This window comes from Trichechus manatus, unplaced genomic scaffold (genome assembly GCF_000243295.1).
Source record: "Trichechus manatus latirostris isolate Lorelei unplaced genomic scaffold, TriManLat1.0 scaffold00294, whole genome shotgun sequence".
Lineage (NCBI taxonomy): Eukaryota > Metazoa > Chordata > Mammalia > Sirenia > Trichechidae > Trichechus > Trichechus manatus.
The window spans coordinates 240,075-266,694 of NW_004444230.1; the positions used below are offsets into that span (position 1 = coordinate 240,075).

At 48.7% G+C, this 26,620-nt stretch overlaps 3 protein-coding genes across 5 annotated transcripts; all 3 read right to left on the reverse strand.

Annotated features, from left to right (window-relative positions):
- Positions 1–944: 944 nt before the first annotated feature.
- On the reverse strand, positions 945–8,096 carry LOC101358556 (membrane primary amine oxidase). 2 transcript variants are annotated; one of them, XM_004390270.2, is made up of 6 exons: positions 7,914–8,096; positions 6,408–6,492; positions 4,576–6,288; positions 2,562–2,847; positions 2,010–2,139; positions 945–1,291 (listed from the first exon to the last, which is right to left on the reverse strand). In XM_004390270.2, exons 3-6 carry the CDS (start codon positions 6,173–6,175, stop codon positions 1,016–1,018), a joined length of 2,292 nt encoding a protein of 763 aa, XP_004390327.1. In that variant the 5' UTR covers positions 6,176–6,288; positions 6,408–6,492; positions 7,914–8,096; the 3' UTR covers positions 945–1,015. The 2 variants fall into 2 exon arrangements, with proteins under 2 accessions (XP_004390327.1, XP_004390328.1); XM_004390271.1 differs by lacking the exons at positions 2,010–2,139; positions 6,408–6,492; positions 7,914–8,096 and having other exon boundaries at positions 4,576–6,244.
- AOC2 (amine oxidase copper containing 2) lies at positions 7,040–14,593 on the reverse strand. Its single transcript, XM_004390335.2, is given in 9 exon segments — positions 7,040–7,430; positions 7,432–7,551; positions 7,914–8,043; positions 8,270–8,555; positions 12,525–12,784; positions 12,786–13,027; positions 13,029–13,075; positions 13,078–13,491; positions 13,494–14,593. Coding segments are annotated over 9 exon segments (2,265 nt in total). The 5' UTR covers positions 14,113–14,593; the 3' UTR covers positions 7,040–7,283.
- Positions 14,594–16,205: 1,612 nt separating this feature from the next.
- On the reverse strand, positions 16,206–22,149 carry PSME3 (proteasome activator subunit 3). Of its 2 annotated transcripts, none has more exons than XM_023725258.1 (11): positions 21,947–22,146; positions 20,969–21,001; positions 20,787–20,849; positions 20,425–20,529; positions 19,491–19,539; positions 18,849–18,961; positions 18,544–18,612; positions 18,340–18,407; positions 18,187–18,241; positions 17,978–18,064; positions 16,206–17,328 (listed from the first exon to the last, which is right to left on the reverse strand). In XM_023725258.1, exons 4-11 carry the CDS (start codon positions 20,482–20,484, stop codon positions 17,248–17,250), a joined length of 582 nt encoding a protein of 193 aa, XP_023581026.1. In that variant the 5' UTR covers positions 20,485–20,529; positions 20,787–20,849; positions 20,969–21,001; positions 21,947–22,146; the 3' UTR covers positions 16,206–17,247. The 2 variants fall into 2 exon arrangements, with proteins under 2 accessions (XP_023581026.1, XP_004390331.1); XM_004390274.3 differs by having other exon boundaries at positions 17,089–17,328; positions 21,700–22,149.
- Between the last annotated feature and the right edge of the window lie 4,471 nt (positions 22,150–26,620).

Below are 26,620 nucleotides of genomic sequence, written 5' to 3' on the forward strand. Positions count from 1 at the left end.
AGGTAGGACTTCAAGTACAATACTGAATAGCAGATGTAAGAGTGGGCATCAAGGCTATAATCTTTACAGAAGCAGACTGCCACATCTTTCTCCTGCGGGGTGGCTGGTGGGTTTGAATTGCCAACGTGTTGGTTAGCAGCTGAGTGTTTAACTACTGCACCACTGGGGCAAGGCAGACAGGTACAAATCAGTAGAGGGAACTGTCTGGAAGCACAACTCTGCCCCAGGATGCGGGTGAGTACAACTCCTACTGGACTAGGTGACAGCCGCAGGGGGACAGACAGGGAGTGTCCCCTCAAACTAGATATCCCCTTGCATCTTTGAGATTTCCACAGGCCCAGGGGCTGGAGAGGAGACTGAAGTTGAGAAATGAGGGCTGGGGAGCACCACGGGTTAAGGCAGAGGAACCTCAGGACCTTGAGGGATATCCCAGGATATACGAGCGGGTGGGAAGAGGAGGAGGAGGGGGTGAGACAGGAGGGAGGGGAAGGGAGAGAAGGAAGAGGATGAGCGGGAATATAGACAGAGGGGCCCTTCTAGCACATCTGTGGACATGCAGGAACCCTGCCCTGGAGCCTCCTGGGGCAATCCCCATTGTGGAGCCTCCATCCTCATCTTCCAAGGGAGGGACTTTGGAGACCCAGGAGACACCCGGAAATGGCCTAAAAAGATGTGGGAAAAGCAGAATGCAAAAGAAAAAAAAAAAGCTGTCTTGTGGGGAAAAGCTTGGTTATCACTCCTGGCTCCAGCTGAGCCATTCCTTTCCTCTCTGGGTGGGAACCCAGCACGTCTGAGATCATCAAAGCTGAGGTCCCGTGTCAGAGGTATCACAGGCTCGGGATGCTCCCGGCAGGAGAGGGTATAAGGGAGGTGATGAAGGGGAGAGGACATTGGGGAGGGGCGGGGACATTGGGAGTGTGATGAAGGAGATCAGGGAGCCAGGATGCCCAGCTGCCCCCTCTCCCCACACCCTGGCCCTGGAGCCCTTGGCAAGACTCCCCACCCTAGGGACCAACTACTTGTGAGAGAAGCCCCCGTGGGAGAAGGCAGGGAGGTCGGGAGCACAGGCAGCAGTCTGATGGAGGCAAGCCAGGGGGTTGACCTCACAGGCCCCTGCATCCTGGTCCCCCCGGAAGTAGACAGAGTCAGCAGAGTTGAAGGAGGGGTCCTCATCAAAGTAGTTGTAGGGTCGGAGGAAGAAGCCCACACTATTGCCCACAGTCACCGTGTTGGGAACATCCTCGGCATGTGGGATGTGCAGGAAGCCAGCTGTCACCCAGGCCACCAAGTCCTAGCAGGGGAAAAGGAAGAGGGTTAGAAGTCTGGCTTTGCTAAGGACATGCCCTGCTTCCTTATAAGGATTCGGCTTACTAGCCCACCTTTCCCCAAAAGAATCCTGTGTCTTTAAGCATTTTTATCTACTGGCCCAGAAGTTGAAGCATAACTAGTTAATTTCATAATGGGACCAATACCTGCCTCCCTGCCCCTGGCCTGTACCCTCCCTCTCTGACATTTCACAGGAAGGATGGCACAAAGGCCACCTCAGCTCCTCTCCTCTTAACTCTCCTGGATTTCCCAAACTAACTGAGGGTAGGAGGACGGAGGAGGGAAGACCAGGGGCTGGGAGGCAAGAAGAGGATGACATTCAGAAAAGTACCCTGCAGTGGTCCAGCCAGGAATGGGAGAAGCTTCAAATACAAGAGATGTGATCTTTCCTGCTGGCTCCCAGCCCTTCATGAATTCTGGGGCCAGAAAATATTGTCAATCTCCAGTCAGTCACTTTCCACGAAGCTGGGACCTAGAGGGTTCTAGGGTCTGGAGGACAGGCCTGGATATTCACTCAGTGTCTGCATACAAACTCCCAACTTGGGAAGGTTCCCTCAAGAGATTATAGTCAGATCCAGCCTGAGCAGCTCTCAGATGGCTGGCAGGGACGTCCAAGAGAAGGTGGGGCTCATCCTTGTGCTCTGCCTCCCTCCTTCTGCTCCCCTCCCCATAGGTCAGCTGACCTCTCCAGCAATGGTCTCATTGTTGATGAAGTCCGTGAAGTCCACAGTTGGGGTCCAAGGGTCGTTCTGATTGTAAATGCTGGTGCTACTGGGCTCCTTCTCTTTCCGCTGGGTCACAGCCAGCTGGTACCTAGGGAGGCATTGGTCAGGCCTCTATGGTCACTAACCCCATCTGGCTGCCTGATTATGATGAAAGGGAGCAGAACGAGTGGACCTCAGTCTCCCTATCTTATTCACACAGTGACAGAAGGCTGCAGAATTGCTGACATTACCCTGGGGGGTCTGCCAACACCTTCCCAAGGTCTGCCTGTTCCTTTCCTGCCTTCACACAGAATGGCCCCTCTACCATCCAAATGAGAAAAGAGTTCTCACTTCTGGGCTTCAGCCCTTGAGGGGGAAAATGTGCCCTTTGAGGTGCCTTTTGATAACTAGGAAATCCTTCCTGAGCTCTTACCCCAGTATACAATTTTAATTGAATTCCAAGTTGCCCCGCTCCAGGCTCCTTTCCCAAACTCACCCCCCCAGCCCCTCTCTGACACCCACCCCGCTTACCTCCCCCAGCCAAAGCCTCTCTCCATGGAGCTGTTCTGGGGCAGTGGCTCCCCAGCAAAGCTGAGCACTTGGATGCGGTAGCCCCGTGGGTGACCCCACTTGTTGCTGTGGTTGCTGGCCAGGTACAGGTAGCGAGGGGCCACCCCTCCCAGAGGGAAAGTTGCCTGCTCCTCTGTCTCCAGCAGCTTCCGGGTCACCTGCATCCTCTGCAACTGGTGCTGGGGGCTCCAGGGTACCGCAGTGGGGACAAAGGCCATGTCCTCAGCCCAGACCCAGTTCTTCAGTCCTGCAGTGGTGACAGGGTGTGGGGGGAGGGTTGAGGGGTAGGTAAGGGCTGGTCATGCAGCCATGCTGCCCCCTCTGGACTCTGCCTCCACTTAGCTTCAGAGTGGGGGTTGAAGAGAACACAGAACTGAGTGAGCTCCCTATTTCCTATCCCTTTCCCCAAGATATCCCCAACACTTCAGTCAAAGCTGTGGACAGGTACATGCAAATATTTCTTTAGGGATTCCATTTCATTTATTCATCCTTTCAGCAAACATTAGTGGACAGGGCCAGACTCAGCCCTGGGGACACAGAGGTGAATAAAATCTTATCCTTACCCTCCCGCTCCCACAGGGGACGCAGACAGTAAACTACTAACAGGCCGCTTCAAGGTTGCAGGAATACGGGGTAGGCAGGAAAGGGGGTCTTCACAGGCAACTTTCAAGCCTGGCCTTAATGGATGTCACCAGCACAGACAACATGGAAGGACAAATTCTAGACAGGATGAGGTATGAGCAAATACAAAGCAGCTTGCCTACACTTATGGGGTATCCAGGGACAGGGGGTTTTGGGGTATGGCTAAAGCAGGGTGTGGGGAATAATCTGCAGGGCAGGTTGAGCTGAACTGTGAAGGAAAGGGCCTTGTCAGCCATTCTGTGAACGGGATCCTGGGGGTGATGGGGCAGGTAGGGGCAGTATAAGGTCGCAGCCAGTCCTAAACTGGGAGGTTCCTCTTGGCACAGAGTGGGCCCTGGGTCTGAGAGGAAGAGAAGAGGTGGCACAGCAGAGAGGGCTGGTGCCAGCAGGGATGGCAGTGGGGCCCAGGGAGGGTTTAGAGAGATTTCAGAGGTAGAATAGGAGAAAAATCTGGTGAACAACTCAGTGTAGGGAGGGAGGGAAAGTGATAGACAAAGACAACTCTAAGACGTCACACAGCCTCGATGTTCTGTGACCACCAGCCCCAGGAACTATCCCTAATGCTCCCCAGTATCCCTCCTGTCCCTCAAACCTAAGTGTGCTATGCCCAGAGGGAGATGGGTGGTCAAGGAGGAGGAGGGTCCATCTTCTAGAAATGTGCAGCCTGGGGCTGTCCCATGACTGGCCTGCCAGGGACTTGGCAGAATGCAAATCACCAACAAGCAACCAGTTGCCATCGAGTCGTCTCTGACTCATGGTGACCCCATGGGTTGCGGAGAAGAATTGTGCTCCATATGGCTGATTTTTCAGAGGTAGAGTGCCAGCCTTTCTTCCAAGGTGCCTCTGTGTGGCCTCAAATCACCAACCTTTCAGTTAGCAGCCAAACATGTTACTTGTTTGCACCACCCAGGGACTCAGAATGAAAAGACCAGCAGTCCCACAGGCCAGACACACAGAACAGGCCAGAACACTGAAAAACAAATAGCTACTTCCTTGAGGTGAAGCCCATGTAAGTGCAAGGGAGAGAGGACAGCAAAGGGGACCCTGTTTGCCCAGATCCTGCCTCCTCCCTGAGCTTTGCTATTTCCCAAGACTTTCTAATGAGGTCACGTGGAAGGAGGCTGGAAGCTGGGCACCCAGCCAGTGAACCAAGATCCAAATAAAACTTTAACAGCCAACCTTCTCTCATCCAGCAAAAGGGGAAGCATGAAAATCCAAAACCTCATACTCATGCTCAAATCTTCCTATCCTGGATAGCTATGTAAAACCCAAAGCTAACAGAGACAACTCTTCACCCTCTTCTCTGGCACCCTTGTCTGACAGGCTGTCTTACCTGCTATGTCCAGATCCACCTTGAAATGGGCACTGTGAGTGTGGACGGTGCCCAGCGTGTGCTCCCCAACTTTGTTCCCATACTTCTGGGCTGCACCGAAGAGGAATACTGAGCTGATGTAGCCCGTGGCATGCAACTTGACTTCGATGGCCCCATTGGGTTGGAAGACCATATCCCATACATAGTCGTAGTTGAGCAAGGTGGACACAGACCTGAAAATCAGCACTGTCTCCGCGAGGCCCCCAAAGTAGTGAGAGTAGAAATCTGAGTGGTGTCGCCGCAGGGGGAGGCCCTGGTTCTGCTCAAATACACAAAAGGCATCATGTAGCGTCTTAGGGGCCTGGGACTCCAAAAGGAAGTGCCAGTCCATATAGGTGGCCAGGTAGGGGCAGTCTACCCCACGGGTCAGGGGCGTGGCGTACTTGCCCATGCCAAAACTGCCATCAATATAGCGGGTCAGCATTGCTGCTGGGGAGTTTCCACCGTAAATAGTCAAGACCTCTTGGAGGCTGATCTCGTAAGCTAGCCGTTCTCCCTGGAAGCGGATGTCAAAGATCCTTGGGCCAGTGAAAGCTCCGAGGCCAAAGGAGAAAGTCCACAATGAGGAGGCCACTTGACTCCCCTGGACACTAAAGCGGGGACCCTGTGGGTAGAACTGCAAAGGGGGAGCTGGACCCGGGGTCACCAGGGACTTGAGGGACCAGGACCCACCTGTGCCATTGTTGGGGATCAGCACGACATTCACCAGGCCAGCCTCAAACTGGTCCTCCAGCTCGGCCAGACTGTGATAGTAGCGGCCTTGGTAGAACACCTTCTGGATGGTCCAGTGGGCAGGGTCCAGAGCCTTGTGGTCTACCAGCAGCTCCAAGCCCACGGGGTGCAGGAAAATCCCAGCCCCTGAGATGTTGTAGTAGAGGCCAAACCAGGTGGCTCGGTCCCCTGATTGTAGACCACGGGGAGCTGTGGTCACTGTCCCCAGTTTCTTTTCTTGGTGTTTATAGAAGCAACAGTGGTGGAGAAGCCCAGCAGCCTGGGGCAGCTCTCTGTTGAAGATCATGTGGTCTATGTCCAGGTACTCTCGGGCCAGCACAGGCCGTCGGTGGTAGGGCAGCGGGCCTCCATGGCGTTCCACAGTCACATCTCGCACATAGGATGGGCGAGGCAGTGGTCCCACCACCAGCTCACTCACGTTGGGCTGAGCTTGTCCACCAAAGAAGACAATGGCCAGGGCCTCCCGGGCAGGTGGGGGGCTCCCCCTGTCCAGGTGGGCCAGGGCTGCCGCCTTGGGGGGCAGCTGCAACTCCACTGAGAAGACACAGTTGTCCGAGGGCTGGGCCTGAGCTGCATCCACCAGCCCAGGCCCCAGGTGCTGAGTCAGAAACCTCATCGCAGCAGTCAGTTCCTCTTGGCTCAGGTCTGCAAACAGCTGGCTCTGGCCAGCCTGTGTCCACGGCTGGGCACTGGGGGATTCAGAGTGGCATTGGGGAGGCCGATTGGGTTCACCCCCATCTCCACTCCTGCCAGTTAACAGGACACAAACCAAGGCAAAGATGGTGATGACAGCCAGAGCGAGGAGCACCAGGGTGGCCTTCTGGTTCATCGTCTCGTGAACCAGAAGATGGAACCAGGGTGGAGATGTGTGTTCTTAGGCCCGCAGGAGAGGATCTCTCTTGACTCCTATGCTGGTAGGCTCCTGGACGCTGGCTGGGGCTCCTGGGAGTTAGGCGCATAGGAGATGGGAGGCTCGAAAGTGCACAAGAAAGGCTGGGGGAAGGGGGACGGGCCAGGGCTAGGGGCGGGTCTGAAGCCAGGCAGCCGCGATTTCAACAGACCTTACATGGCTTTGTTCTCCAGGCTCCAAATCAGACTCGCTCTCTGGGTCAGAGTTGGAGTTGGGAGTTAAAGGACAGAGCTGGCCTTGGGGGAAGAGGGGAGAGAGAGGAAATGAGTGAGTAAATGTTCAAGATAATGCAGCTGGCTGGCCTGATCATGGAATGCAACACTAGCAAGGAGCTGGGGCTGCATACAGCAGCCCTCCGTATCACCTCTCTTAGCCCAGCTTCTTCCCCCAACCCCCACCTTCCCAGGGCCAGATGTTCCCCTTCCTGTAACTGTGAACTACTGTTCTTCTTCCAAGGAAACCCGGTGCTTCCAGCCCCTTCAGCTTCCCAAGTGACATTCCTCAGCCAGGTCTGTCTCCCTTTTCCTTCTCGCCTCTCCTCCTCGTCTAATTTCCTTGGCAAGAGTCCTAAACATTCTCTGGGGGACTCTAGATATTTTAAAAGTCAAACAGAATAAATTCAAATAAAATCCTTGTAATACTTTTTATTTAAAATTGCACATACCATATCATCTATTTTACAAAATTTTATCTATTCTTCCATTTGAATATAGATGCACAAAGAAATGTCTAGTATAATGCTCGCCAAAAGTGAACATTAAGTATTTCTGAGTGGTAGGCTGTGTGCTATTTTTGCTTGAATATTTTAACATCATTTTTATAAATTCATCAATTTTTAAAAATGAACAGGAAATGAGAGTGAGCCAAAGTGATATATGGAGATATCTGGGAAGAGGCTGTTTCCTAAGCAATACTAAGAGAATGGGTTATCAGTGGAGCAGGATTGATAAGGATGTAGGGAATGGTGAGTGGAAACAGAGGAAGGTACTTATGCCTCAGCCCCCCATGTCCCACCACACCCTCAGAGCTAGAAGTCTTGAAAAGAAAAAGGGGGCAGGTCTGGGGCACAGGCTGCCAGTTGGGGGATGCAGGCCACAGGGTTGACACTGCAGGGCCCAGCATCCTGGCCCTTCTCAAAGTAGATGCTGCCAGGGGAGAAGATGGAGGGGGTCTCCATCAAAGAAGTTATAGGGTCAGAGCAAGAAGCCAACACTGTTCCCCACAGTCACTGTGTTGGGGACATCCTCAGCGTGGGGGATGTGCAGGAAGCTGGCTGTAACCCAAGCCACCAGGTCCTGCAGGAAGGAGGAGGAGCTAGGAGGGCTTTGAAGGCAAGACCCAAAGAACCACCCTCCACCCCATCTACGATCCCCAAACTGCCAGCCTGTCCTGAATCCACCTCTGACCAGGCACTATAGCCTGCCAGCCTAGGCCTATACAACATGCCGTGGTGACCTGTGTGAGAAGCTGTAGGGTACAAAATGTCCCATGGCCAATTTCACCCCAGGAGGGATGACCAGTGTTGATCATCAGAGTTCTTGGCCCCTGAATTTGAGAACTGGAGACCTATTTTTCTCTCCAGCCTCTAGTCAGAAGCTGGGCAGCCAAGATACCAGGCACAGAGGAGTCCCTCTCCTCTGCTCCTAGGGCTACCAACCTCTCCTAAGAGGGTTTCATTGTTGATGAAGTCAGCAAAGGCCATAGTGGGTGTCCAGATGTCATTCTGGTAATAGATGCTGCTGCTCTGCAACTCTTCTTCCTTCCTCCGGGTCACCGCGAGTTGGTATCTGACCAGGAGTTGTCGAGGGAGGTGGTGTCAGGAAATGACAAGGGCCTTTAGCAGCCCAGGAGTCCTTTGGATCAGATTCTGCGTGACACCATTTCCCATCATGTATCTACCTGGATCTGAGGGGACGGATGCTAAGCATGGATAGTGAGTTGGGGTCTCCAAGAGCTAGGATGGGAGAGGGGGCCAGCCCTTCCCTACCACCCACTGCCCAGGGCCCTCCTCACCTCTCCCAGCTGAGGGCCTTCTCCGTGTCACTCTCCAGGGGCATGTGTATGCCGAGGGGGCTGTGGATCTGGATGCGGTACCCATGCTGGTGACCCCAGGCATTAGTCTGGTTGCTAGCCAGGTAAAGGTAACAGGGAAGGAGGATTCCCAAGGAGAATGCTGTCAGGTCTTCCCTTTCCAGGACCTGCCGAGTCAGCTGTGGGCGGTACAGCTGGTGCTCCAGGCTCCAGGGGGCTGCCACGGGTTTAAACACCACGTCTTCAGCCACCACCCAGTTTTTCAGCCCTGCCAGGTGAGAGGAGGGAAAGAAATTCCACACCAGGTGAGGTCACCCGGATGGCCTTTCATCTTCCCCACAATGCCCACTGCATTGGCCTCAAAAGGCAGCAGAGTGCATCAGAAAGTGCCTGTGCTAGGAGCCAGAGGTCCGGATTTGAGTACTAGTCCATCTTCTTCTAACGTGCCTTGTCCAATATGGTAACCACTAATCACATGTGGCTATTTAAATAAAGTTTAGGGAAAAAATTTTTGGCTACGACAAATCCGATCAGCGTCTAATCTCTAAAATCTACAAGATACTGCAAAACCTCAACAACAAAAAGACAAATAACCCAATCAAAAAATGGGCAAAGGATATGAACAGGCACTTTGCCAAAGAAGATATTCAGGCAGCTAACAGACACATGAAGAAATGTTCACGATCACTAGCCATTAGAGAAATGCAGATCAAAACTACAATGAGATATCATCTCACCCAACAAGGCTAGCATTAATCCAAAAAACACAAAACAATAAATGCTGGAGAGGTTGTGGAGAGACTGGAACACTTATACACTGTTGGTGGGAATGTAAAATGGTACAACCATTTTGGAAATTGATTTGGCGCTTCCTTAAAAAGCTAGAAATAGAAGTTCCATATGATCCAGCTATCCTGCTCCTTGGAATATATCCTAGAGAAATAAGAGCTGTCACACGAATAGATATATGCACACCCATGTTCACTGCAGCACTGTTCACAATAGCAAGAAGATGGAAACAACCTAGGTGCCCATCAACAGATGAATGGATAAACAAATTATGGTATATCCACACAGTGGAATACTACGCAACGATAAAGAACAATGATGAAGCCGTGAAACATCTTATAACATGGAGGAAGCTGGAGGTCATTATGCTCAGTGAATTTAGTCAGTCACAGAAGGCTTAGTCACTTACACAAATATTGTATAAGACCACTATTGTAAGAACTCAAGAAAAGGTTTAAACACAGAAGAAAACATTCTTTGATGGTTACGAGGGTGGGGAGGGAGGGGGAGGGTTATTTACTAACTAGATAGTAGATAAGAATTATCTTGGGTGAAGGGAAGGACAGCACACACTACAGGGGAAGTCAGCACAACTGGACTAAACCAAAGCTAAGAAGTTTCCTGAATACAATCAAACACTTTGAGGGACAGAGTAGCTGGGGTAGGGGTCTGGGGACCATGCTTTCAGGGGACATCTAGGTCAATTGGCATAACAAAGCTTATTTAAGAAAATGTTCTACATCCTACTGGTGAGTGGCATCTGGGGTCTTAAAAGCTTGCAAGTGGCCATCTAAGATGCATCAATTGGTCCCAACCACCTGAAGTAAAGGAGAATGAAGAACACCAAAGACACAAGGAAAGTAGTAGCCCAAGAGACAGAAAGGGCCACATAAACCAGAGACTTCATCAGCCCGAGACCAGAAGAACTAGATGATGTCTGGCTACCACCAATGACCGCCCTGACAGGGAGCACAACAGAGAGTCCCGGATGGAGCAGGAGAAAGGTGGGTGCAGAACTCAAATTCTAGTAAGAAGACCAGACTTAATAGCCTGACTGAGACTGGAAGAACCTCGGAAAGCATGGCCCCTGGATTCTCTATCAGCCCAGAACTAAAACAATTTCTAGGCCAACGCTTCAGACAGGGATTGGACGAGACTGTGGGACATAAAGTGATACTCGTGAGGAGTGTGCCTCTTAGCTCAAGTAGATACAAGAGACTAAACAGGCAGCTTCTGTCCGGAGGTGACATGGGAAGGCAAAGAGGGTTAGGAGTTGGCTGAATGGACATTGGGAATCAGGGGTGGAAAGGAGGAGTGTGCTGTCACAGTATGGGGAGAGCAACTGGAGTCACATAACAATGTATGTATAAATTTTTATATGGGAAAAAATAAAAAAAGCCTAAATTAAATAAAGTTTAAAAATTCGGTTACTCAAGTCACACTAGCCACATTTCCAGTGCTCAATAGCCATATGTGGAGAACAGCTAACATATGGGACAGCACAGATGGAGAACACTGCAAAAAATTCTACTAGCAGTGGTCTACCCAATAGACCTTGGACCAATTCTTTGGTTCTCTAAGCCTCATTCTCTGTATCTCTACACTGGGCATAATAAAGGCTGTTCTACTACTTCACAGAGATATTGTGAAGGTCCAACAAGTTACAAATGCAGCTGTGCTCTATAAATCGGAAAACACACGCAGGTGACTATTAACATTCTTATAACTATGTAAGAAATAATGATATTTGTCTCCGAGAAACCAAAAACCAAACCCATTGTTGTTGAATCAATTCCAACTCATAGCAACCCTATAGGACAAAGCATAGAACTGCCCCATAGGGTTTCCAAGGAGCAGCTGGTGGATTTGAACTGCTGACCTTTCGGGTAGCAGCCAAGCTCTTAACCACTGTGCCATCAGGGTTCCTGTTTCCAAAAAGCTGGCTGGAAGAAAACCCAATCTCCTCCCATGGTCCCCTGCACACTTCTCCCCAGCTCTGAGACTTAGCTTTCTTTCTCAACAAGGCTGGACCACGTCCACTCTTTTTTGGAAGCAGGCAGATTTATATTTTTAAACTGTCTGGGAGCTCCCTGAAATTCTATTGCATTCGTAACCTGTACTACCCTACTCAGCCCTTGATCACATGCTATTTTTCTGTCTTTCTGCTGGTCTTCAATGGGCTGTTAGTTTCTTTGTGACCCATACGAAGCACTCTATTAAAGCTAGTCCCTTCTTCTGCGAGCAGCACGTGTCCATACAGCCTCTTTGGTCCCACAGCACCAGCCTGTGCTGCGCACACTAGGACCCCAGTAAAGGTACTTCATTTTACTTCCCAAGACAACGCTCTTTACTGCCAAAAATACTGAAGAGAAATTTCACATCAGAAAAGTCATATCCCAAAAGAAAAATATAATAAAAAAGTCATACCCCAAATGTCAAAGAATAATCTAGTTAATAAAATTTCAATAACATTTTTATTTTAGCTCTTATCCCCCACCTCCCGCACCATGCCTTTATACACAAGAGGATAAGTAAATGTTTCACAAGAAATATGCTTTGTCATGTTGCATTATACTTGGACAGTATTTTCCTGCCCCATCATGGCCTCCGACCACCTTTGTTTCCCCCAACTATAAAATGGAGAGGGTCTGGTAGATTTCTAAGTTTCCTTCTGGGTCTAAACTTCTATGATTTGATAAGCTGGTTATTTTCTGCCCTCCACAGAAATCTGTCAAGAGCAGCAAGCCCTCTTTGTGCTCCAAGCCCTACTTGAGAAATCCCTTCTATCTTGTACCAAGTTAATGGCATGCTTGCGTGTCACCAGAGCCCATTGTGATGACATGGTCTGAGAGGAACAGGATGGCCCTCCCTGTGGGGAGGATGGGGCCACTATCCCGTGTTCCCAGTTGTCTGCTCTGGAGCCGCCCCCTCCCCCAGTCTCAGGCCCCAGAATCACCCCTTCCCCGAAAACCTCTTAAGACAGGCTCTGCTTACCTCTGCTGAGGCCCCTGCCTTCACCACCCTATACCTGTAAACCCTCAGAATTGGTCAGAAGAACCCTGAAAGCCCCTATTCCAGCCCCATCCAATGTCTACAACTTCTCTCGTACCACGGGACAGGGCCACTTCACCCACCCACAGTGTCACTCAGGCCCAGAGCATACATTTAAGAGCTAAGGTAGCTGTTACATTTAGACTCGTTTCACAATCATCACAGCAGGTCAGAGAAGCTGGGCAGAAGAACCTTTCCTACCTTTTGCCAGATGCCCAGTATTTCAGACTGCAGTTTAAAACACTCCGATCAGTCCCTGCTACCCACTGCCACAAATACATTGTGATGCTGGAACTGCACCTTCTCATCTCTTCCAGAAACCTCTGGCTTAATTCAGGGGACTCCCCTCCACCTACCCCCAACCCTAGCTTTCAACCCTCATCCCCTCAGCGCTCACCTGCCACATCCAGGTCCAGCTTGAAGTGGAAGGCATGCGTGTGCACCGTCCCCAGCACTTGTTCTCCCACACGGTTCCCAAAGAGGTGACTCTCCTCTCCCCTACTCAGGAAAGCTGTATTGATACAGCCCGTGGCATGGACTCGCCCTTCAATTGCCCCATTTGGGTGCAACACGAAGTCCCAAATGTAGTCATAGTTGCCTACAGATGATACAGACCTGACCACAAGGGCTGAGCTGGCCAAACCGCCATAGAAATGACTCAATCAGATTGTGGTGTCTTCGAAGGGCTAGTCCCTTGGCCTCCTCAAATACACACACAGCCCCCGGGAGCAGCTGGATCGTCCCTTTGCCTACCAATATGTGGATGTCCACCATCGTGGCTTGATAGGGGCAGTCCACTCCCCGCACCAGGCCCTGGCTATTACAGCCAAGTCCACAGCTGCTATCCAAGTATCAGGTCATCATTGTCTTGGGTGACTCACCACCATGAACAGACAGACAGACACTCTTGAACACTGACTTCATAGGCCACTCGCTCACCCTTGAACCCGTATCAAAAATCCTCATGCCACTGTACACCCCATGGCCAAAGGTAAATGACCAGAGGAAGGATACCACCAGGTTCCCTTGAACACTGTATTGGGAGCCCAGGGGCGAGAAATGAAGTTGGGGAAGAGGACCTGGGGAGACCCGGGACCTCAGGGATGAAGCACCATTTGGCAAAGGCAGAGGAACTCTAACCACTTCCAGTCAGCCAGCCTTCAACTCCCATTCCAGCTGGCCCAAGTCTGCATAGTACTGTCCAAGGTAGAAGACCTGCTGGACAGCCCACTGGGAAGGGTCCAGGGCCCTGTGGTAAAGCAGCAGTTTCAGCCCCACTGGGTGAAGGAAAACACCAACACCTGAGATGTTATGGTAGAGGCCTATCCAGGTAACATGGTCCCCTGAGCACAAGCCACGGGGGTGGCATGCAAGGATGTCAAAGTGGAGCCATTGTAGTTGAAGACAGAAGCCAGGAAGATGGGTGCCTTGCGAAACTCCACCTCTTTCAAATGCCTCCACATCTGGGCATATTCAGTTGCCAGCAGGGGGCGTCGGTGATAGGGCAAGGGGCCCCCATGGTGCTCCTTGGTCACATCCCGCACATAGGATGGGCGAGGCAGTGGTCCCACCACCAGCTCACTCACGTTGGGCTGAGCTTGTCCACCAAAGAAGATGATGGCCAGGGCCTCCCGGGCAGGTGGGGGGCTCCCCCCGTCCAGGTGGGCCAGGGCTGCCGCCTTGGAGGGCAGCTGCAATTCCACTGAGAAGACACAGTTGTCCGAAGGCTGGGCTTGAGCTGCATCCACCAGCCCAGGCCCCAGGTACTGAGTCAAAAAGCTCATCACAGTAGTCAGTTCCTCTTGGCTCAGGTCTGCAAACAGCTGGCTCCGGCCAGCCTGTGTCCACGGCTGGGCACTAGGTGTTATGGAGGGGCAGCGGAGAGGCTGGCTGGAGCCACCTTGGCTGGTCAGCAGAACATGGGCCAGGGTGAAGATGGTAATGAGGAACAGTGCCAGGGATGCGAAGACTACCTTGAGATTCATTGTGGATGCTGAGAGCTAAAATCAGCATCCTACTAGATGCTCCTTCCAGTCACTGACATTCAATCAGGGTTTATATTCACTGCGATGGACAGGAATGGAGAAGACTCCATCCCGTGGGCTGGACAGGAAATTTCTGACCTTGATTTGTATAATTCTGTTCCACTTTTGTGTCCTGTGGTTTGGCTGAAAGACCTACTCCCACGTGTATAGCCTTCCTCTGTGCCCTGAAATCCTAACAGTACCACAGTCAGTACCAACTACTGATTTCCATTCATTCGGACCAGGTTAGAAGGTATTTAGATTAATGCTAAACATCTTCCACCCAGAATGGGCCTGAGGAAGAATGCAAATCTCAGACGCCCATCAAGTCCTGTGTGCCAAGTGCTGGTACTATGAATGTCCACTTTCCTGCTTCCTGGCAGGTACTACATTCCAGTATTTCCAGGACCCACTGCCCAGGTCACCAATAAGCACTGAATTCTGCCTGTTGCCTAATACCAAGCCCTTGTTCTGAAGTTTCAGCCTTTTTCTATCTTGTCAGTGAGAAAAGATGAATGAATGGTTGAGGGCCTGGGTTAAGCAGTCAGACCTGGACATCAGTCCCAGCTCCCTAAGCTCAATGATCCTGGGAGAGTTACCTATTCTGAGTGCTCAGTGTCCTCACCTACAGATAAAGGGTAATAAAAACTACCCTACAGAATTATCAAGATTAAATGTGACTATGCACACAAAGTGCTTAGCAGAGTCTGACACAGGGTAGGTGTTAAATGTTAGCTATTGGTACTGCTCTCTGAAATGAAATAGATGTTCCCCCATTGTTCATGACCTTAAAACTCTTTTTGCTGTGACAATGAGGTTCTCATTGGAAACCAGGCTACCTGCAAGGTGGAAGTTGAGAAAACTTTATTTCAGAGGGAGCTAGGGCTCTAGGCAGCCCTTAAAGTAACTTGAAAATCAGAACCAGGAGTCCCTGGCATCTCCTCAAGAAACTGAAGACATTATCCACTGATGGAAGAATTGGTATATGGTCAAGTGAGACTGCGTCCTAGGAAGTGCCTTGAACCAGGTCACTTTACACATATGGGACTAGAGCAGCCTCTACTGGCAGTTCATGGATATCACTGAGGAATAAAGGAGATGGGACTTTATGAGGGTGGGAACAGAAGGCAGCTCAGGTTTGGGAAGAACTTTCACATAATTTAATTCAGACTGAACATAAAGGAAGGGCCCACCCTTGCCTCTTAGTAGCCAAAAGTCTCAGTCTTTCCATTATTCCAGAGAAAAGAGGCAGCTGAACAGGCATAAGGACACTCAAAAAGAGTGGCTGAGGGTGTATGTGAGGGTGGGTGTCCGGGTATGCACGCACATGAGTATGGGTACGTCCCTAGCCACCAGCATCGCACGAGGGTCTGTGACTTTAAAAAGAAGTCAAAGTACCTGTATTTTAATAATTTCTTGACATGGTAAAAGAATTTTACATTACAATCCAAGAGTGGTAGGGTGCAGAGGAAGGGCGGCCAAACAATCCAACAAACAAAAAGGGAAACTGAGAAACACATGGTGGGAGAAGGGAAGGGCTTTAGCTAGAAGGGATCTGGAGGGTGCGTAGGTAGGGGCACTGCCCAACTAAAATGCAATGGTTTGTTACTGAGTACTATTCACGGGAACACAATGTCCTGACTCCTTCTCTATGGCATATTGCAAGTAAAAATGATGCATCCCAGGTAGAAATACGATTGGGGGTTGGAAGACAAAGACAAGGAAGAATAAAAGTAGGGAACAGACACTGAGAGAGAGTCACGGGCAGGCTGACTGTGATATCAACTCTCCAAGAGTAGTAGAATAACAAAGCTGGGGGCTGATGTGGGGTGACACAAAACCTGTAACAATAAATATCTCTGCGGGAGTTCCAGAGATAGGAGGCAACTCTTCTATGGTTTGACTTACCCAGTAGCTACTCACATACACCCAAATGTGTGCATGCATGTGTGTCCACGTACGTACACACGTACGTACACACATACACACACATACATACACACACACACACACACACACACACACACACACACACACACGACTGCTTTCCCTGGAAGCACAATACTATAAATAAGCGAAATATTTCCCAAAGGGAATATCCAGCAGGAGCAGCAGCATCGGGACCTCACAGTTGCAGACCCCACCCCCGCCTCAATTTACAACTGGCTTGGGAAGAGGCACCGGGAAGTCAGAGGCCAGCCTTTGCAATAACACCAAGAAGAACCTGAGTCACAGAGGAAGGGTGCCTTCCCCAATCTCTCTGCTTCTCATCTCTCAGTTCTCCTCCAACTCACCCTGGGCACCAAGACGCTACAATATCAGGAGAAAAGATGGGTCTGGGACTTTTGTCTGGGTGGATGATAGCCTCGAAAACTATCACCTCCTTTTGAAAGGCGCAGGTGTGACAGGGTTGGGTCGGGGGGGTTAGCTAATGGTGTAGAGGAGGGCATGTGCGTGCACATCTGTGTGTGTGTGTACATGCACACGTGTATGTGAAAACCTCGTTATAAAAACATCGAAAGCAGCTAGGGTCTTGGCTGAAGGTCTAAGGTGTTTCTTGTGATCAGGCTCAAGATGGGATGTATGTAGACGGGAAACCCTAAGTCATCACCTGAGGCCAGGAGGATCCAATGTCCCACAAAGGCAAGAAACACTAACCTATGTCAGGAAGAGATGAGTTGGTCCCCCCAACACAGATCCTAAAAACACACCTAGCACTTTCCTTCCAGTTCTCTCAGCTTCTAACCAACTAAGCATCAGAATGAAGAAAACACAAAGCCCACGACACAAGAGGGAGACAGAAAGCACAAGTATGCTTGTGCCAACATCCAGCACACACAAACCTGGAGTTCTCCAGAAATTAGGACAGGTTGGGTGCGGGTACTAGGGAAGGAAATAGAAGAGTTCCTGAGGCCTGAAAAAAGAGGTAAACACGTCACAGAACTACATGAGTGTTTCATTAGACTCTAACTAAAAACAGAGAGCGGTGTGATTACGATTTCCAGCCAGTTTCCCCATCACGATAGTCATGTAACAAACCAAGGCAATGTCGGTCTTGAGCCAGACTCACAGAGTCCCCTGGCCCTGGCCCCGGCCTCAGTACAGTGTCTCTGCATTGCTGCTCCGGGGCCGTTTGATCTTTTCGATATTTTTCAGTATCATGTCATGTAGAGTGACCTAGGAGAAGCAGGATCAGGGAATCAGACATCTGTTCCACCCTCACCTCACAAAGAAAAAGAGAAAACCCCCAACAAATTCCCAATCATTCACAAATCCCCCCATAGGCATAATCCCAATCTCATTCATTGAAACTGCATTCAGGGTAGCTGCCCCACCTTTCCTAGCCTCTAAAATTGGTTACAGGGCCTTCAACTAATTTCCAAGACTCCAAGTGTCTGGTAACAACTAACATTTACTGAGCACTTAATATGTACCAAGAATTGTGCTAGGTCCTTTAATGTGTCATCCACTTATTTTTTAAAACCATCTTTGTAAGGGAGATAAAGTCCCATTATAGAGAGGAAGAAAATGAAGTCTGAGATGTTAAACAACTTGATCAAAGTCACACATTATGGGTGGACTGTCTGACTCTAACAGTTATCTGTTAGCCACTATACTATATCCTCCCTTACCCCTACACCCAGGCATAAAAAAGGGAGATACCCAGCTAAACACCCTCAATGATTTCATGATTCTCAGCACTAAGTTAATAGATTCTACTCATTTTTACCTCCCTCCCAGGTCAACCTCCAGAGAATGGCAAGAAAATTATCAACAGAACTAAGAGAAGCCAGGACAACTGTGGGCAGGGACCTGGGTTACTTACATATTGATTCCTTAGCTCTGATATGATGAGCCGAAGACTGATATATTCTTTCTCATCAATCTCTGTCACGGTGCGGCGATAGTCCTCCTAAAAGCAGGGGCAGAGGACAAGGCTATTTCCCAAGGCCTTAATGGTCAGAGACAGCTCTTTCCCAGTCAGTCATCCCTCTCCTATCACTTCCATTCTCAGGCCACAAAATCTTTACTTACCACATGGGGATATTTAGCTATTTTAGAAACCAATTTGGCTCTTGTAATATAATACCTGGAAAGAGAGAGAAGAAGAGGAAGCTGCAGGAGACCCTGGACAGTGCCCACCACCTCACAGGCCCCAGTTCCCAGACCAAGCCCAAGCAGACCTACCTAGAAATCTGGTCCAGATAAGAGGCAGCTTCACTCTCAACAGTCCTTAGTTCTGCAACTGTCTCTTCCTGAAAAAACAAAAACAAAAAACAGGTGAGTTGAAAGCCACTTCCACATCACCCTGCAGGAGCCACAGATAAAGCAGGGAGAGGGGAGTATCTCCCAAACCTTTCCTCCCAGTTTACAACCAGGCAAGCACGTTACCTGAATGGATACCCCAAAGTTGTTCCCATCTTCTATCCTGGGAATCAGGAGCTGTACCCACATTTTGACCTAGAAGGTGGGAGGACCGGAACACATATATGAGAACCTTTGCTTTTTCTGCTGAATCCCTGAAGTATATGATTCAGGCTGCTAGAGCCAGATGCCAGAAACACAGGAGCCAAGCAAGACACCTAGCCTGCCAACCCCAAGACCATCTCCATGCCTCCAGCCCCCTAGCCATCATTTTTCATCGTTCAAGAGGGGCTATTCGGGGCCAGTCCACAGGTCACTAGCCTCTGCCTCACCGTGTTGCATTTCTCGATCAGCAGCCGGATCTCAGGTTTTACTTTCTCAATAATGTCCACCAGCTGCTGGTTGCTTTTCAGCATCCCATTGGGCATCACAAACACCTTGGTTCCTGGCAGGGACATGAAGGTCAAATGACTAGGGTGAGGAGGAGGACACAGTATTCTCCACTCTTCTCTCTCCTTCCCCACACCCATGAGATGCTATGACCTCTGCCTTTTATCAAAACCCTACCTTCAAACCATGGTACCACTATCAGAATCAAAGAGTGTACTTATTAACAAATGAGTATCTAAAGCATGCCAAAAGCCTCAATAAGAAAATTAAAATAAATATATTCACTGAAGACTTAAAGTATCGATTTTACTGAAGGAAGAAAAATAACATGGAAGTGGAACTTCCATAAAAATCTGGATATGTAGACTCTACCTACAACATCTCTCACTTGGCAGTCCACAAGTCAAACCTTGCCTCTCTTTACTAAAAAATTAGGCTTAGGGCTAAATAATGACCATGTTTGGAGGACTTGGGCATGCTGACTCTGGGAAATAAAATCAGCCCTGCTTCCTGGCCAGGAGAATACCAGATTCACACTGCTTTTCAGGGATGCAGGTCAGCAGTGGTGTGGGGGTGGCTCTTACCTTGGAAGGCCTCTTCACACTCATCCAGCCTTCGCTTCTTATAAGTGGGCTAAGGATACAAAAGAGGTGTGAATTAGCCTGCCCTTTACATCTACATCCCCAGATACCTTTCAAGCAAGTTTAATACCTTCCTCAACCCCATAGGTTGTTTTATCAATTTACACACAATTTACTAAGCACATACAAGACTTTAATAAAAGGTTCTTGCCACAAAATAATTAATACTCTGGTTGGGAAGACCAACCTTTCAAGAAATAAAAGATATTAAGCAGTTGGGGGGTGGGGTGGGGAAGTGACAGGAGGATACTATAAAAAATACAAAAAAGGAACAATCAATGCAGGGTGACGTTAATAGTAAGGGTGTGTGCACAAATCTGCTGGTTCCACAAAGGAACACAATATTCAGTCAACAAACATTTAGCACAATGCTAGGTGCTGGGGATACAAAGATAATTATGACAGTTCCTGCCTTCCAGAAATGCAAGCTCTGTCAAGGACACAGTAATGCAGACAAAAAACAATACAGTTTGATCAGTGTTAGAACATATGACTGATAAGGACTAGGTTCTAAAGAATAAAGAAGCACAGCAAAGACAAGGACTGGAGTTACATGGCAAGAAGAACTTATTAAGAATGGAAAGAGAAGTAAGACAAGTCTTGCTTAACGCTGCAAGAAGAGACCACGTAACCTGACAGAACCTGTACTTATTTTGTCCTGTACGCTTATAGTAAAAGGAGTAGAACAGTCTCATGCTATAGATGTAAATCAGGATTTAAAGCGAGTGTGCTACAGCTGCCATGCCCATAGGACTGAGAGTCCTGGTTCCCAGATCCAAATCCTATTGTTCCGTGTACATGTTCAAACTCACCAGGAAGCAGACAACAGAGAACCTACTGCTTAAAAACACAAAGATAAATATAAAATGACACTTACACCATCCAGTCCATCATGGCTATTGGTGAGAAGAATGGGGTCAGGGACCGGGAGATTCATGTCTGAGTGTATCTGAGTTAGGTCATGAATGTTTAAGATTGGTTCCTGAAAGAGAGAGTCCCACCCACCAAAAAACCTTAGTCTTTTCAAGCTGAACAAAGAAGTATTTCACTTAAAGGGCAAGAAATGAGACAGGGCTTGACAGTACAAAACAAAATAGAATCAACGCATACTTTGTCTCATTTAACAGAAAGACCAGAGCCCAACCCCCTCCCCCGCATTTAACAGAAAGACCAGAGCCTAACCCCCCCCTAAAAAAAAGGGGAGATGGGGGAAAGAGAGGAAAGAAAAGGGTCTCTCACCTTCAAAAAACTATCAAGTTCTAACAACTTCTTTGGGAAAAAATTTGCCACCAAGTCTTCTGCCTAAAGGTGAGGGTGAGGGAATATCGCTGAATTAGTAACTGTAGGAAGGTCTTTCTCTACAAATATTCTCCATTTTGGGAAACTACTAATCAGTATATTAATTTTTCTATTTCACTCACCTCACTTGTGATCCGCTCCCTGAAAGAATCAACCTAAAATTAAGAGAGCAATTCAATAAAAGCAAATTTAGTACCTGGCAACAGAGGTGAGGGCAGGATGGGGAATACCAAATCCAGCTGCCTTTCCCTCACCTTGTAATTGTAATGAGAAGCTGAGAGACCCCCAGACTGCAAATACTTTATTTTTTTGAGGATCCATTTTTCCATCTTAGGAGAGGGAAGCAGGGCTTGAAGGCAGCCTCCGCCTGTCTTTCTTCCCTCCCTCCCAACCCTCTTTCCCCCGTCCCTGTGTCCAAAGCTGTCTGGATGTGATAGGGGACAATAGACAGGTAGATGGAGGATGTGAGCTCACAAACGTGCCAATCCCTACCCAGACCTGACCTATGCTATGGGGTAGGCCTGACGCCAAGGGCAGGGGCAGCAGCAGTGTCGGGGGCGGGGACGTTGCTGGGTTGGGGGATTTCCAGCTGTCATTGGCCCAAAGCCTTGAGGCCAACACGTGTCCGCCGAGGTCTCCCCGCGGCTCCACATCACCAGATGGGGTACTAAAGGCCACCCTCTATTATTCTCTCCACCGATGCCGTCTCCGGCGGTGGGGGGCTGGGCTGACCCGAGCGGAAGCTCAGAGCTGGCGTCCCCAGGGAGACAAAGACGCCATGGGGAGTGGGGAGTCGGTCAGACTGCTGAGAGAACGAGGCGAGGGGTGCGGACGTTCGGACCGGTGCCGCTACCTTGAGCTTCACTTCCTGATCCACCTTCAGCAACGAGGCCATGGCCGGGCCGGGCCGTGTCCGCTCCGCTGGAGACCGGAGGCGCTGTGGGCTCCGGGGAGGGGGCCAGAAAGGCGGGGGGAATCTCGGCTGCCCTCGGGACACCGCCGCCCTCGCTGGCTCACTTACTGCTGGCTCGCTCCCTCCCTCCGTGCAGTCCTCCCGCCCGTCCGCCTGCTGCCTGCTGCCTGCTTGCTCTCTCGCTCACCCTCCTGGCTTTCGCCGCTCACACCGGAAGTTACGTCACAGCCAATCGCCGGGACTCCAGCGAGGACGCGCACGTGCCCTGCGCAGCTGCGCTTGGGGTCGGTTCTGCGCGCCGAGAGGTGTAGTTCATATTTCCCGGACTCTCCCCGGCTGCCACAGGCTCCTTTGCCTGTAAGGGTGAAGTAAAAGGGAGGACAGCGGAGGGTGGTGTACCGAGAACAGAGCCTCAGAGAGGCTGAAGAACTGTTTGGTCCTCTGTTGGCCTGGAACTCGCCTTCACCGAAGAGAACTTCTGAGCCGCTGCCGCCCCGCGGACAAGACGGACAACACTGTCGCACCCCAGTGACGTCGGCCCAAGGAAGCCGGCTTCCCCAGCAGTCAGTTCGCTGGTCAAGTATGCAGTTCCCGCTGCCTGCTGTCGTGGGCAGGTGGTCAGGTGTTTGAGGCTAGAACTAAACAGAAGACAAGTTCTGTAGTACCAGACTTCCCCCACTTTTCTCTTTCTCCTACTCTCATAAATTTCCAGACCTCAAAAATAACTAGCTGATGGGCAAAATGACAACCAGAATAGGGAAGGGCTCGTCCAAGGCTACACAGTGTTTCTATAAACCTTGGACCAGAACCCAAATGTCTTGACTTCTAGGACAATGCTGTATCCATTTTCCTAATGAAAGACAGAGACAATGTTTCTTCACTCACCCATTCGGTTTCTCTCTTAACATTGGTTATTTCACTCAATTTTGTCTTAAGAACCTAGAAATATAATTTGAGTCACCTATGTAGTTTAAAATCTCCTAGTAGCCACATTAAAAAAGTAAAGAAGTGAAATTAGTTTTAATCGTATTTTAACAGTATATAAAAAAATATTCCAACATGTAATCAATATTAGAATATTAATGATATATTCTCCTTTTTTTTTTTTTCTTCTTGATACCAAGTCTTCAGAATCTGTTATTTTACACCTACTGCACATCTCAGGACTGGCCACATTTGCAATACTCAATAGCCACATGTGGCTAGTGGCTCTTGTATTGAACAGCAGCACAGCTTTGGGAGATCAAAGGGAAACATAACTCCAGTCTCATGGGGCTTAATGTTAGGGAAAGACATCAAAAAGTAAACTGATAAAATAATTGCAAAATTCAATAAATGTTAGGGAGGGAAATGGCTGACATAGAGACTTCCAGAGATCTATTTTGGAGCCCCGGTGGCATAGTGGTTAAGAGCGCCACTGCTAACCAAAAGGTGGGCAGTTTGAATCCACCTCCTGCTCCTTGGAAACCCCATGGGGCAGTTCTACTCTGTCCTACACAGTCACTTTGAGTTGGAATGGCATGGGTTTTATTTTCGAATAGCTAAGGAAGCCTCTCAATGAAGTGATGTTTAAGCAGAGATCTAAAGGATGTAAAGGGGTTAGCGGTGAGACCATTTACCCTGGGCAGAGCTCTGCAAGTGCTAGGGAGAGGGGAGAAATACACAGTTAAATGAAGCCCTATGGAATCAGACCTGGCTTCAAAACCTACCTCGCCTCCTTATTTACAGGAATGTTGGCCAAGTTACTGAACTGCTGAGTCTCAATCTCATCTATGAAATTGAATTTTAATAATTATTAATAATTACTAATAAATATTTAACAATATATAATTTTGTAGGGTTGTAGTGAATGTTAGAAATAATATATGTAAAACAACTAGCACAGTGCCAGGGTACAAGGCAGATACTCAACAGTAGATATTGGCAGATGAGCAACCTGTTAGTGCTTAGCATAAAGAGGTTACTCCTTAAACTCTGATAATTCTTATCATCCCTGCTTTTAAGCTTTATTTATTCATTTATTTATTCAAGACTGCATACAACATTTTAAGCTTGATTTATTCATTTATTTATTCAAGACTGCATACAACATTCCATACTACCCATCTTGCTCATTAACTTCTAATGCTTTTCGAACCCCTTTACGTCTCCTTTCTGTTAACATATGTCCCAGGTAACTTTTGAGATCTGATCTGAAAATTAACTGTAGGAATTCTTTCCCAAATTAGCTTCATCCTATTTTCACTCTGCCAATACTCTGCATTTCCTTCAGTGTTTGTAACTTCAACTTGAGAGCTTAATATGTTTGCACTTGTTGAAATATGGCTTTGTTCTCAAATAATTATGTTTTGTCTCCTTCAAGTAGGATGTAAGAAGATAGATACACATCGTTTATTTCCCTTCCAGCTCTCCTGCCCAAATGTTTTATGTAGTACTTCACTTACTTGTTTATTTATTTATTCAGTAAACAATTGCTGAGGGCACCACTATTTTTTTTAAATTTTTATTATACATTAGGTGAAAGTTTACAGAGCAAATTAGTTTCTCGTTAAACCATTTATATACAAATTGTTTTGTGACATTGGTTGCCAATCCTGCAATGTGTCAACACTGTGCCCTTCTCCACCTTGGGTTCCCTGTTTTCATTCATCCAGTTTTCCTGTCCCTTCCTGCCTTCTCATCTTTGCTTTTTGGCTAGTGTGCCTGTTTAGTCTCGTATACATGATTGAACGACAACGCACGTTCCTCACATATATGATTGTTTGCCCTATAGACCTGTCTAATCTTTGGCTGAAGGCTGAACCTCGGGAGTGACTTCAGTACTGAGTTAAAAGGGTATCCAGGGGCCATAGTCTTGGGGTTTCTCCAGTCTCTGTCAGACCAGGGCACCACTATCTTTTTCAACAAGCACTCTTCATTCCTGGGTGTTTATAAATCACACTTGATCACTGATGACTGGTGTCACTTTAAATTCATGTCCACAAATCTCAAATGGGTGCACAACACTACCTGAGAGCCTACGGCATGCTTCTGACAAGTTTACTCTCCCACATTCCAAAATGACTGTCATATCTTGTCATCTCCCTCAACCTCCAACACCCCACCCCCGCCTCCAATTTACAGTCTTAGCTCAAACGTCATTGAGAAAACAGGAGCAAATGAGTACTTCCTCATCATCTCACCGGTAAATCTGTTGTTGTTAGGTGCCGTCGAGTCGATTCTGACTTATAGTGTCCCTGTGCACAACAGAACAAAACACTGCCTGGTCCTGTGCCATTCTCACAATCGTTGTTATGCCTGAGCCCGTTGTTGTAGCCACTGTGTTAATCCATCTCGTTGAGGGTCTTCCTCTTTTTCCCTGACTCTACCAAGCATGATGTCCTTCTCCAAGGACTGGTCCCTCCTGATAACATGTCCAAAGTACATGAGATGTGATCTCGCCATCTTTGCTTCTAAGGAGCATTCTGGCTGTACTTCTTCCAAGACAGATTTGTACGTTCTTCTGGCAGTCCATGGCATATTCAATATTCTTCACCACCACCATAATTCAAAGGCATCGATTCTTGTTCAGTCTTCCTTATTCCTTGTCCAGCTTTTGCATGCATATGAGGCAATTGAAAATACCATGGCCTGGGTCAGGATCACCTTGGTCGTCAAGGTGACATCTTGCTCTTTAACACAAACTGACAGAAAAGTGGTGGTCACTGAATCTGCCAACCTGCAAATACTTTCTGCCTTACCTCCTCTTTCACTGAAAGAACTATCCCTGTTACCATTAAAGTCCATCTCTTCCTTTTGTGTGTTGGATCCCATCCCTTTCACTTTCTCAAGGTTCGTGCTCCAGTGATTATACTCTCTTTTTCCTACATCATATTTTCTCTCTCCCTACTGGATCATTTCCAAACATGACCAACTGTCTCCCATCTTGGGAAAAATCCTCCCTTGAACCCAGATTCCTTTCTAGCTATCATTCCATTTCTGTGCTCTTCATGAAAAATTTTTGAATTTTTTACTGTCTCTCATTCTACTTCCTCATTTGCTCCAATCCACTCCAATCAGGCTTTCCAATCCCACTTTCTCCCTGAGATGGCTCTTGTAGGTTACTAGTGACTTCCATGTTAACAGCACTGGTGACAACCTCTCTTCATCTTACTTGAACCTCTCAGTGGTGCTGAATATGCTAATGCAGTGCAATGGGCTTCTCTTTATATGTGGCCTTTCTGGCCCTGGATTTGTAGTTCTGCCAACATGATTTGCTAGGTCACAATCCTCCAACGGAATTGGACAGTTTACTATGCAAGTAAGGTACCTGTGGCCTACTGAGGGGATTGGTCAGTTCATGATCTTGGTGGGAGGAGTAGGCTTATAAAAGAGACAATTCCACGGAGGTTGAGGGAGACCTCACTACCATCAAAAAAAAGAACCTGGAGCAGAGCATGTCCTTAGGACCTGGGGTCCTTGTGCTGAGAACCTCCTAGACCCAGGAGACAGAGAGCTGTAGCACTGAAGACGGCACAAGATGGCAGCAGCACAAGACGGCAGACGGCTGCAGTGAGCTCAACCCACAGAGCAAGAGAGCTGAGTGTCTTTGTGCAGGAGGCTTGCTTGTAGAATGGGTGCCTTTGGGCACTTAACGGTGGAGCCAACGGAGCTGTAGCACTTGTCTGAGCAGGCAGAGGCTAGGCCTGAGCAGAGCCTGGCGGCAGAGGCCAGGCCAAGAAGTGAGGCCTGCCTGCCGGCACAGCTGAGAGAAAGCTGAGAGCTGTCCTGTTTGGAAGCTGTCCTGACTGATGAACTGTCTCCTGTCTCCTGAATTGTTTCTGTTACCTCCACATTGATCCTGATCCTGAATTGTAACCTA